The sequence below is a fragment of the Typopeltis vanoorti genome, chromosome 6, assembly GCF_054136105.1.
Source record: "Typopeltis vanoorti isolate ZY-2024b chromosome 6, IOZ_Tvanoo_1.0, whole genome shotgun sequence".
Lineage (NCBI taxonomy): Eukaryota > Metazoa > Arthropoda > Arachnida > Uropygi > Thelyphonidae > Typopeltis > Typopeltis vanoorti.
In genome coordinates this window covers 45,625,405-45,638,355 of record NC_143554.1, presented here as the reverse complement: position 1 = coordinate 45,638,355, position 12,951 = coordinate 45,625,405, and the positions used below count along the sequence as shown (strand labels likewise).

At 36.3% G+C, this 12,951-nt stretch overlaps 1 protein-coding gene across 1 annotated transcript in view; it reads right to left on the bottom strand.

The window, feature by feature from the left end:
• The window catches only part of LOC150105424 (uncharacterized), a 114,992-nt gene extending 102,298 nt beyond the window's left edge, over nucleotides 1-12,694 (bottom strand). Inside the window, exons 1-2 of the mRNA XM_090394801.1 lie at nucleotides 12,397-12,694; nucleotides 6,660-6,757 (exon numbers count right to left, since the gene is read on the bottom strand). Coding sequence (XP_090250927.1) covers nucleotides 6,660-6,757; nucleotides 12,397-12,398 — 100 coding nt within the window. The 5' untranslated portion in view covers nucleotides 12,399-12,694. The remainder of the gene's footprint in view (nucleotides 1-6,659; nucleotides 6,758-12,396) is intronic.
• Between the last annotated feature and the right edge of the window lie 257 nt (nucleotides 12,695-12,951).

Below are 12,951 nucleotides of genomic sequence, written 5' to 3'. Positions count from 1 at the left end.
ATTTAATGTGACAAAATGTAAGGTTATGCATTTCGGAGTGAAAAGATTAGCAGCAGTATACCACATTGGTGGAACTGTACTCCAAGAGATTGATGAGGCCAGTGACTTGGGAGTGTTGGTGGATAGGGAGATGAAGTTTAGGGGGCACATTGCGAAAGTAGCTAAATCAGCTCATCAACTCACTTGGTTGTTGAAAAATACCTTGACGAGCAGAGAAAAACAAGTTATTGTACCTCTGTACTGAGCCCTGATAAGACCTCATCTCGACTACTGTGCCCAGATTTGGTCACCTCGGTTCCTTCTTGATGGGGAGGAGGTTGAGAGGATCCAGAGGCAAGTGACTAAGATGATAGCAGGTCTATGGAATGAACCATATGAGAACAGGTTGAAGATTTGTGGGTTGCAGAAACTAGTTGATAGGCGGAAAAGGGGAGACATGATTGAGACATTCAAATTGCTAAAAGGATTCTATAGGATTAATTCAGATAATATTTTTGAGATCAGGACTGGTGGTGGGAGAACTAGGGAACACCCATGGAAGCTGCGCAAGAGCGTGGTTAGCAGGGGTGTTAGAGCTGGGTTCTTTACTTTTAGAGTGGTAAATGAGTGGAATAAGCTGCCAGAGTCTGTTGTGGGTGCTATGACAGTGAGCGAGTTCAAGGCAAGGTATGATAGATACTGTGAGAATGTTGAACAGCTGTGTGAACATGATGTTTAGGGCCTCCCTCGATGAGTCTAAGGACTCCTGGAGTAGCCCTTGGTAATAATAATAATAATAATAATAATATCTTAGCCAGATAGAAGGTTTGAGTGGGGCTGAGTCTATGGCTCGTTTTTCGAAATCTTCCATATAGAAACTGGCAAGGGGGGGTGAGAGGGGGGAACCCATGGCAGTTCCCTCTATCTGCTTGTAGATTTTGTTGTTCCAAGAGAAATACCCAGAGTTAATGGCAAATGAAAAGAGATCTAAGATGTCAGAGGGAAAAACGTTTTCTAAGAGAGATAAGGTGTCAATTAAAGGAATGTTGGTAAACAAAGAGGAGATATCAAAGTTTACCAATATGTCTGTCTTCTTCAAGGTTAAATTTTCTCTGAGGGCTTTAAAGTGGGTCGAGTTTTTTATATAGGAAGGGGACCTTCCGGTGAGGGGGATCAGAGAGTTGGCCAGCTGTTTAGATAATCTATAGCAAGGTGCATTGGTAGCATCTACTATAGGCCTGAGTGGGGAGTTGGGTTTGTGGATTTTTGGTAAACCGTATATTCGGGGGGGACGGGAGCAGAAAGGTTTAAGTTTTTTCGTGACATCAGGGGGCCAGGAAGATACTTTTTTGAGTAAAATTTTTAGTTTCTTAACTTGTGTTTTTGTGGAGTCGTGTTCTAGCGGGATGTAGGTTGCGCGATCGCGGAGGATAATGTTCATTTTACGATTATATTCACTGGTATTAAGAACGACTGTGGCATTACCCTTATCCGCTCTGGTGATGACGATACCTTACGATTGTATTCACTGGTATTAAGAACGACTGTAAGAATGAACATTATCCTCTGCGATCGTGCTACCTACATCCCGCTAGAACACGACCCCACAAAAACACAAGTTAAGAAACTAAAAATTTTACTCAAAAAAGTATCTTCCTGGCCCCCTGATGTCATGAAAAAACTTAAACCTTTCCGCTCCCGTCCCCCTCCCGAATATACGGTTTACCAAAAAATCCACAAACCCAACTCCCCACTCAGGCCTATAGTAGATGCTACCAATGCACCTTGCTATAGACTATCTAAACAGCTGGCCAACTCTCTGATCCCCCTCACCGGAAGGTCCCCTTCCTATATAAAAAACTCAACCCACTTTAAAGCCCTCACAGAAAATTTAACCTTGAAGAAGACAGACATATTGGTAAGCTTTGATATCTCCTCTTTGTTTACCAATATTCCCTTAATTGACACCTTATCTCTCTTGGAAAACGTTTTTCCCTCTGACATCTTAGATCTCTTTTCATTTGCCATTAACTCTGGGTATTTCTCTTGGAACAACAAAATCTACAAGCAGATAGAGGGAATTGCCATGGGTTCCCCCCCTCTCACTCCCCCTTGCCAATTTCTATATGGAAGATTTCGAAAAACGAGCCATAGACTCAGCCCCACTCAAACCTTCTATCTGGCTAAGATATGTAGATGATGTGTTCTCTATTTGGCCTCATGGCCCAGACATGTTAGACTCCTTCCTCAGTCATCTCAATAGTCTACATCCAAGAATCCAGTTCACTATGGAAAAGGAAAAGAACAATTGTTTACCCTTCCTAGACACCTTAGTCACACGCCTGCCAAATGATACACTTACCTTCACCGTATACAGAAAACCCACACACACAGGCAGAGACATTCACAAACTCTCCCACCACCACCCCTCTCAACAATATGGCATTATTAAAACTCTTACCAAGAGAGCCCACAATCTTTGTTCCAGTGGAACCGCCCTCACTACTGAGCTTAACCACATAATCAACACATAAAAAAAATAATCAACTCCTCCCCCATTCCCCGTCCTTCTCGTCAACAAGAATTTAAAAATGCCATCACCATACCCTACATCCGTGGCACATCCGAAAAAATAGCCAAGATACTAAAACAGTACAAGCTACACACAGCATATAAGCCCCACTGCAAACTGGCTACCCTTATCCGTTCTACGAAAGATCAGCTCCCTCCTCTCTCTCTGCCTGGAGTTTACAAAGTACCCTGTTCCTGTAAGCTGGCGTACTTTGGACAGACAGGCAGATCAGCATCCATCCGTCTAGAGGAACACAAGTCTTACATCTTCAAACACAACTATGGCCATTCAGGCTTGGCTGACCATGTTTTGGACACCATCCACAGAGTATCATGGAAGAAAACCACCATGCTCCACCACAGCAAATTCAAGAAAGACAGACTTTTCTTAGAAGCAGCAGCAGCTCTCAAAAACCAACTAAATCTCAATAAATATGGTTGCATTAAGCTTCCTGAAGATTTGGGAAACACTCATCACCAGAGTTCCCACCTTACATTCCAGGCCACCTACTACTGCCCTTAGAGGGCGCTCTACCTAGATAGGACTTTAGTGTCACCCACGTGGTTGGGCTTAGTATTGTTTGTTATTTGTGTATATGTTACGTTAATTGTTTTTGTAATCCCCGTAGATGTCCTAGTGACTAGGACGAAATATAGGAAATATAACTTAATAAAGAAACTCAGCATGAAGCACAAACATTATGTGCTAAAATAAAGGACTACAAATTTATTTGCTCTCTTATAACTTGGCATGATTTACTTAACAGAATAAACCCTGTGAGTAAAATGCTTCAAGACAAAAATATGAACATTACACTTGATTTAGAATCTATCGGAAAGTTAAAAATATTCTTACAGGAGTATCGATCAGATACAAATTTTAAAGAAGTTCTAAAAACGGCAAAAGAACTGAGTGAAGAGGTGGATGGAGAACAAGAATTTAAAACTGGTACAGAAGTTCAACGACGGAAGAAGACACAACAATTTGACTACGAGCATCACGACGAAACACCACAATTGCCAGAAGATAAATTTAGAGTCAATGTGTTTTATACACTTCTAGACATTGCAATGTGTTCGTTAATAGAACGTTTTGAACAACTAAAAACATAATATGATAATTTCAATTTCTTGTATAGATTACTACAAATTAATAATGAAGTTTTAAGAAAGATCTAGAGATTTAGAGAAGGACAGCGACAATAAAGACGTAAATGCAATAGAACTATATGACGAGTTACGTGCTTTCCGGGATATTTTTCGGAAGGATAATTTAAATATTCAAAACCCTTTCGATATTCTTAATTTTACTGTGTCCAATAATTTATCTTTCCATAACTTTTCAATTGCTTTAAGAATACTATTAACCTTACCTGTTAGTGTAGCGGGCGGTGAACGTTCCTTTGTAGGTTTTAATCAAGTTGAAATTGATTAAAACCTACTTAAGAACAAGTATGTCACAAAAAAGGCTTGTTAGTTTGGCGTTAATAGCTATTGAAAATGATATATGTGCGGAATTAGACGTTAAGACCATTATTTCTAATTTTGTGAATATGAAATCAAAAACCCTAAAATTTGAATTTAAAAAATTTCAAGCATATTTATGTAATTTAATTTATTTTCTCTTATTCTGTAAAGTTGTTATTTTTTGAATACTTATATTAAATGTTCTAATTATTTCTGAATTCTTTTCTTATTTTCTCATTCTATCTTGAGTTTCTTTTATTTTCCTAAAAGATAGTTCCACTTATAAAAATTATTAAACATTTTTTACAAGTAACTTGTAAAAATTTTAGTAACTTGTAAAATGAAGAATTTTTTAAACTTTAGTTCAAATATATTTTAACTTTAATTAAAATTCATTTTAATTTTGTTAGCGATTCAGGTCAGTGAGAAGGCTATAATCCCTGTATCATTATATTCAACAATTAAAGTGAAGTGGCTTTATCAAAATTTGCTTTAACTTTTGAGAATTTTTTGAATATTCGGGGTTTTTAATGATTATCCTGCCTAATCAACACCCACGGTTCGTTACATTTAGTGAACCAACGTGTGGCTGTTCTGTCAAAATTTATTTAAGAAATTTCAAATAATTTAAATTTTTTCATGCCCAGATTGTTACAGGGGCGCTTAGATAGCATTGCATGCGGGCAGCAAAGACCCTAGCGCTGGCTCTGGCTGCAATGCTATCAGCCCAAACTGCACATAAATCACGTGTTATCTCCACTATGCAGTGCGGTCTGCACTGAATGCAGCTACAGCACTGAGTATACTAGACAGTATTGATGCTAGCCCTAGCCTGCACAGCACATTGACTATTGCAAAATACAATTATTGCTACAAAATGAATTATATAAAATAATATCAAGCGATAATGTATTACAAACAAGAAATAACGGTTTTTAGAAATTTAGAAATTTTTATATATTTTTCTAAATTAATATAATTTAGAAAAATATATAAAAATTTAAGAACGACAATAATGAAACAAGATCTTTCATTTTATATTGGAGGGGCTGCAGCCCTCATGGACGAACTGCCACTGGTCATTATTATGATTATATTCAATGCTTACTTGCCTGAAAAAAAGACCTGGTTCACATCACATTTAATGGGAATCTTTATTCCCACTTAATGAGGTCAAGTTAGTCAGTCTTAGATAACAATGGAAAGGATTTTTTTTTTTTTTCTGGAAACTGATTTTTAGCCAGCTAATGTAATATCACGAGCTTTGTAAATCAGCAGAGGCAAACCAGCTTATGAACTACCTCTTTTCTAATACTCTGCAGATTACAGGCATAAGACTGATGTTAAATGTTAAACTCCTCCTGATAAAGTTTAACTAATTTAAATATCAGAGAAAGAGAGACATTACTGTTTTCCTCGTTTGGATCTCCAAAAGTGGCTGAGACAAAAACTCCACCTTCCCACCTAGCCCACACTGCACTTGGAACAAATTAAAAAACTATCAACAATTCATATCTGGCCCTGAAAAGCCCACATGCAAGAAATTTTTTTTTCTCCTATTCAAATACAAAATAAGCAAATTACTGCTATCCAATGCACATCTATTTTAGGTTACCATGTTGCAAATGGCTGGTGTGCAGTAATGAAATACGACCAAATCAGTGATAACTGAAAAAGCACACATGATGAGGTAAACAAAGAGCATGCCATACAATTGGTATTATGTAATTAAAACTGATGGGTAAAATAAAACTCCTATTCCAATTTTTTTCTACTTGTCAACTAAAAATTCTCACTCATCACAAGTGCTCTCTTTTCTTTTCTGGCTATCCAGAAGATCATAATATGATTAAGCGATGACTCTTTCATAGGTTCACTATGAACGTTCTTTCATAGACATTCAGCTGTTCTACTCTGTGTCACTTTGATAGTTATTTTGATGACATTTCTTTGTTTCTTCCACTTTATTCCAAGACTAAGAATATTAGCAGCTGCAAATCGACATTCATTCATTGCCCAGCTTGATACCTACTGAACTCCTCTTATGAATGTACAATAATCTACTTGTTAATCTGACCACAGCAGGAGGCAATTTGTCATTCTGATAACTGAAGGGTTGGATAGGTGAAGGTACAATTACATGGTGCTGCATGAGGTTAGGTTGACATCTAAGAAGAGTTGGTTAATTGAAGATCTTGTTTTGAAGATCAGATAAATGGTAGATTACTGTATCTCTGTCCTCTGGAACATCATTCCTCATTGTGTTTTCCCTCAAGAATACAATTTTTATCCTTTTAAGAAATGTGTCACTTCCTACTTTGATCTTAACTTCTTACCCCCTACCCCAAGCAATAATATTCCATGAGTTTTGCAATCTTTTATGTGCAAGTTTGACATTTAAGAAACTTGTTTTCAATTTAGTACATTCCTTTCAAATTGGTGATTTCAAAGTTAGTTCACTGACAAAGAACTATTAGAATTTATTGTAAATGTCACATCTGCTGTATGAAAATATAAACAAACAGTTATATATAGAATATGAGGAAGATGAAAGTAGTCAAGATTAGATAACTAAAATGGAACATACTGGCATTAAACATTGATTAATTAATCAACTCCACTTTTTCTGTTTAACTTCTTACCTAAATAATTCTCTCTATGCTTGTCTGCTTTCACATTTTCCCAACTGAACTGATCGGCACCTCCCCGGACTCCACCTCTGGAAGGATGATACATTGCCCTAAAATACAAAGTCTTAATAAAATATTACGTTATTCTCTTAACGTAATATTTAGTAAAGAAGAGTTGAGAAAATCTTTAAAAATTAGTTTAAAATGCATGATGCATGTTAAAAATTTGATTACAGCAAAATCCCAAATTGCCAGCTCATCACCCTTCATTTAGAATGAACTATTTTTATTATTCATGGGAGGCACACCCACTGTACAACTCTCTGCTTCTACTACTACACAGAACCTCTACTACCAATCACCTACATCAACGCCATCTACTGCCCATCACAACCACTACCACAAAAACCACTATAGCTAGTTTTTTGGGTTTTTTTTGTCTGCAAATTGCATGTGTTCTGAAGGGCTGATTTGTCTGTATGCGGGATGAAAAACCTGAGTTTCTGGGAGAAAAAACCCTGCTACTTCTGTATGAGATCAGCTAACTCACCTTCAGTTGAAAAAGTCCATATAAAGATTCCTCCTGTCATGACGAGAATCGAACTTAGGCCTTTTCTAATCGAATGGCGCAATGTACCGTCGTTCTTCCAATTGCGCTACAGAGGTGCTTAATATTAGATTTTATTATGATCAGACACATGGAGGTGTCTGATGTGTGACCTTCCTCAGGGAATCATCAACTCCCTGAGGAAAGTCACACATCAGCTTTCATACTTTCTCTTAAAAACTCAATTGCACCAGATGCCCTCACTACTCCAACAGGCAAATGTTCCACCAATCACTGCTCTGTAAGAGAAAAATCTAGCTATCTGTCACCTCTTTCTTAACTGAACACAAACTTAACTTACATGGATGCATCTTTCCTTTAACCACCTTCTATACAATGAAAATTTTCATCAACTAATATCCTCTAACACCCAAGTTCACACATTTCTATCATACCACCTCTTGTTATCCTGTTTACCAGACACTGGTAGACAGGAGAATGAAACTTTACATTTTCACAGCTTCTTTATCCATTTGGAACCCAGGAGACCCAATGTGTGCATAGTAGTCTAAATGTGGTCGTATCAAGACCTTATAAAATTTGTTTCAACACTACAATTTTCCTCTGAGTTGTATTTGCAATTTTTGCTGTGTCTCCTCTGAATTGGTGGGTGACCTCATATCCATTAATATAACATGCCAATGGAAATCTTAACATCACAAAGTCCACAACTTTACACTTACTAACATTGAACTGATAGCCATTTTCATTTGCCACACTTCTAGCCTATTCAAATTAACCCTGTAAATGTGCATATTAGTAGCATCTCTGATTTCCCTGTTTATTTATGCTTCATCATCAGCTAACAACTGAAGATCTCCTGTCATCCCCTTTCCAATATCATTAATATATAGTCTAACAGATAAGCTTAGGTGTTGATGGTTATTCAAGACTTATTTTTCATGGTATTAAGAACACCACACAATTTTATCAAAGAGATGTTTTATTAACACTTATATTTCACTGATTTTTAACTCAGCATCATCAGAGCACAACACACACTTGTACACGTGACAGTGAGTGAGCGAAACAATATATTTGCAAAAGACAAAAGATCTAAAGTCCTATTTTTGGTGCCCTCTAACGAAAAAATAAAAAATAATAAAAATAAATAAATAATAAAATAAAAAAATAAAACAAAAAACAACTATGCAGGATTTTTTCTTAGGATAACAGTCTCCCAAATTTTTGGCAAATCAATGCAACCATATTTGTTAATGTTGCATTAGAGAATTCTTCAAAGCCATTGCTGACTCAAAAATAATCTTTCAGATCTATAACTACTCCTAAATAGCACATTAGTTTTCCTCCATCTAATCCTGTGTGAAGAAGTGTCCAAAGCATGGTCTGCCAGTCCCGACTTGCCATAGTAATAGTAGCGAATGTATCTTTTATGTTCTTCCAGGCAGATGTTCACTGATCTTCCCGTTTGCCCATAATAGGCCAAGTCACAGGATAAACTTCACCCTTTAGCACACCCAAGAGTGTATGAAGTTCCTTGTGACTGTGACTTGGCCTATTATGGGCAAACAGGAAGATCAGTGAACATCCACCTGGAAGAACATGAAAGATACATTCGCTACTATTACTATGGCAAGTCGGGACTGGCAGACCACGCTTTGGACACTCCTTCACAAAGGATTAGATGGAGGAAAACGTATGTGCTATTTAGTAGTTATAGATCTGAAAGATTATTTTTTGAGTCAGCAATGGCTTTGAAGAATTCTCCCAACCTTAACAAATATGGCTGCATTAATTTGCCAAAAATTTGGGAGACTGTTATCCTAAGAAAAACTCCTGCATAGTTGTTTTTTTGTTTTTTTCATCAGAGGGTGCCAAAAATAGGACTTTAGATCTTTTGTCTTTTGCAATTATATTGTTTTGCTCACTCACTGTCGCATGGACAAGTGTGTTGTGCTCTGATGATGCTGAGTTGAAAATCAGCGAAATATAAGCGTTAATAAAACATCTCTTTGATAAAATTGTGTGGTGTTGTTAATACCGTGAAAAATAAGTCATACATTAATATCTAGATTAAACAATAATGATCCAAGGACTGATCCTTGGAACACACCACTGGTCACCTTAAATCAGATTCATATTCCCTATATACCACTTTCTGCTACCTGCTGTCAGCCACCCCCCTTATCCATGCCAATAGTTTATATTCCAATCCCATATTATTTAGTTTATGCAAAAGCTTTTCATGTAGTATTCTATCAAACCTTGGCAAAGTCCAACAGTATCAGAGTGTATTCATCCTCTTCATCCAACTCAGCCATAACATGATAAAATATGAGCAAATTGTTCAGCTATGACCTCCCTTTAGTAAACTCATACTGTTCCTTGCAAAGTATATTTTGTTCCATCCATTTCAATATGCGAGTTCTCACCAATTTCTCTAAAACCTTTACATCAGTATTTGCACCACCCTTCTGCAATGGAGTTATGATACATTCTTTCCATTCCTGTGAGATCCTGAGTAAGTTGAGACTCAAATTATACAAACAGATCCAGGGTAAAGTCGGTTTTGGCTATACATTCCTTTAACATGAATGCTGATATCCCATTTGTTCCTATCGCTGAATTCTTATCCAGATTATGCAACAGCTCTAGAACCTCCTTTTCAAGCACTTTTATCTCTTCATCCAATGTAGTGGTAGCAGTGGGTGCTATTACACCAGGATGATAGATCTTGAAGTGAGCACTCACCATTTGAACAACCTCACCTACCTATTAGAAGTAGGTGAGGTTGTTCAAATGAGGTTGTTCACTTTTATCTCTTCATCCAATGTAGTGGTAGCAGTGGGTGCTATTACACCAGGATGATAGATCTTGAAGTGAGCACTCACCATTTGAACAACCTCACCTACTTCTAATAGGTAGGTGAGGTTGTTCAAATGGTGAGTGCTCACTTCAAGATCTATCATCCTGGTGTAATAGCACCCACTGCTACCACTACATTGGATGAAGAGATAAAAGTGCTTGAAAAGGAGGTTCTAGAGCTGTTGCATAATCTGGATAAGAATTCAGCGATAGGAACAAATGGGATATCAGCATTCATGTTAAAGGAATGTATAGCCAAACTGACTTGACCCTGGATTTGTTTGTATAATTTGAGTCTCAACTTACTCAGGATCTCACAGGAATGGAAAGAATGTATCATAACTCCATTGCAGAAGGGTGGTGCAAATTACTCAGTAAAATTATTCTTCCACAGTCACTCTTTCTTCTAATGCATAATAATAAAATTCTTTCAGGTTACTGAGAGAAAAATTTCGAATCAACTGCTTCTGTTACTATTTACATGAAAGATGCTTCATCTTGGTCATTCAATATGGTAATATGTGTGTGTATTTAGAGTGTCTTTATGTATGTGGTATACCTCTCTCAAAAGCCAGGAACCTTCAAGAGATCTAACCTGATCTTTTCAAGTCACTGAAACCAACATATCACCAGAAATGCATAAAAACACACCTATACCAAAAAAAAAAGGCAACAGCTGAAATGTGGGTACCAAGTTTTAAGGTGCTTGGCAATGTGTTTCATTTCTTGGTAGTTTCTTTCTGATACTGGTATGGATGTTTTTTGTTTTGCATGGGGTTTTACGGTGGGTTTTTCCATTGAAAATGTCAGATTGTTTGTTAGGTTTCGTATTTTATCTGGCATTTAGATTTCTGGTGTTTTGTTTGTTTGTTTATCTGGTTTATTATTATTATTGTGATTTTTCAAACCTTTTAGTATCTGTGTGGGTTTTTTTTTCTTTTTTTTTTGTCAAATGATAATATTTGCTGGTTTCTTTGTAGAATGTAATATAGTCATCAGTTAGCTGTTAAAAAAATCAGCTAATTCCTTTTATTTTTATCTAACTGTATTTTGATTTTCATTTTGTTGAGTTTTTGTGGTAATCTTATTATAAAACTGCATGAAATTTACAGGAAGACATTAGGTTGTTCAAGTAATTGAAGACCAGCCTAGTTGGCCAAGGGCAGTAGCACACTTAGAATTTAATCTTGGGGAAGGCCTGAGTTGAGTAGATGATTTGAGAATATGGCTTATGACTGAGCATCTGCAATGATCGCTAATTCATAAGTAGTATAGAAATAGATGACAAGACACAACATAAATTAAAAAATGAATTTTAATTAGGAAAAGATTTTGGGAAAATTTTGTAGTGTTTTTTTTCCTTTTTCTTTTGGGGGGGGGCTGCCCCCCCTGGGTGTGCCACTAGCCAAGGGATTAGCATATCTGTTCTCCAGCCAAAAGGCTGAGTTCAAATCAACTTGAATAAGGAGATTCAACCCTCTCACGTTAGGAAGGTGCCTTCCCCTGGAGTGTAGATTCTACAGGCTGATCATCACCAGCATGGTGCCTGTTGTGATTTAAGCGATACTGTATTTTTTTCGCAGGTTTTTACTTACTACTGGTTTCTTTTTTATTATTGTTTCATGTATTGTGTGATATTTGATGTTTTTGTTGATTTTTAGTACTTTTTTTTCATTGTAATCTTGTTTGCTAATCGCCAGTGTCTTGTGTTTTGCCTACTTCTCCCAGTGTCATGTGATTGATGCTTCTTCCATGCTCGCTATGTAGTCTGGATATTTGGTTTAACAAATTCTCAGTTATCTATGAAAAGCCTATCTCCTAAACTTGTTCCATCTATGGGAGATCATTTGTACGTAAGTACATTTACTGTATCGCTGAAACTGGAAGTATTCAACTCCAACGCCAATAATAGGTCCACTAACATTTTCGTTTCGAAAGAAATCGAACTTATGCTGTTTATTCTTATTGGTAAAATAATTCAATACACTATAATACTGACGTCTTCACTGTGCGTAATAACTGATGAATCACAACCCCTAACGTTCAATGATCGAGGACGTCCATAGTTTCTCTCAGAATGTAATCTCCCCATTCACTGAAAGCATTTTTCAGAAACCTCATCTAAGTTATAAATGTCAGTATGATTTGGAGAATCCCTGGGTCTTGCGGAATACAATTTAAGAAGCATACACTGCATTTAGGCTGAAAGCAAACATTTATTATATTTCTTTCGGTATTAATGAAAAACTGTTTTTGATAATTTTAATTCATAACTTAATTATACGAACGGTTAAATAAATTGAGGGCAAAACTTACATATCAGATGTATCGATTAGATGATAAATTCAGCACAATTCAATATACGCAATAATTCAATATTAATACGCAAATTAAATAAAATGACGACGATATAAACTAATTTTCATTTAATGCCGGACAGGATCTGATGAATAAACCGCTGTGAATATGTGTGTGTGTAATGTTGACATCAAATAAATCAGATATGATTTTACCATCTGAGGCATAATTCACCAATAATTACATATAAAAAAGAAGAGCGGGAAAAAAAAAAAAAAAAACACGAAAAATTAAAAGCGATACTCAATCACATTCAGAAAATTGCACCACTAACAGTAATCTTATTGATTATGCACAATTAGGATGGTTGACAGTAGAGGGACAGATGACTGTTCAGGAAACAGAAAAATATATATATACATATAAAATAATTAAAGAAACCAAAGTTAAATGATTTCATGTTATATTATTATTATTATTATTATTATTATTATTATTATTATTACGGGATACTCTATGGAGGCCTTAGACTAATCTAGGGAGGCTCAAGCATTATGAAAAGCACTATCCAGC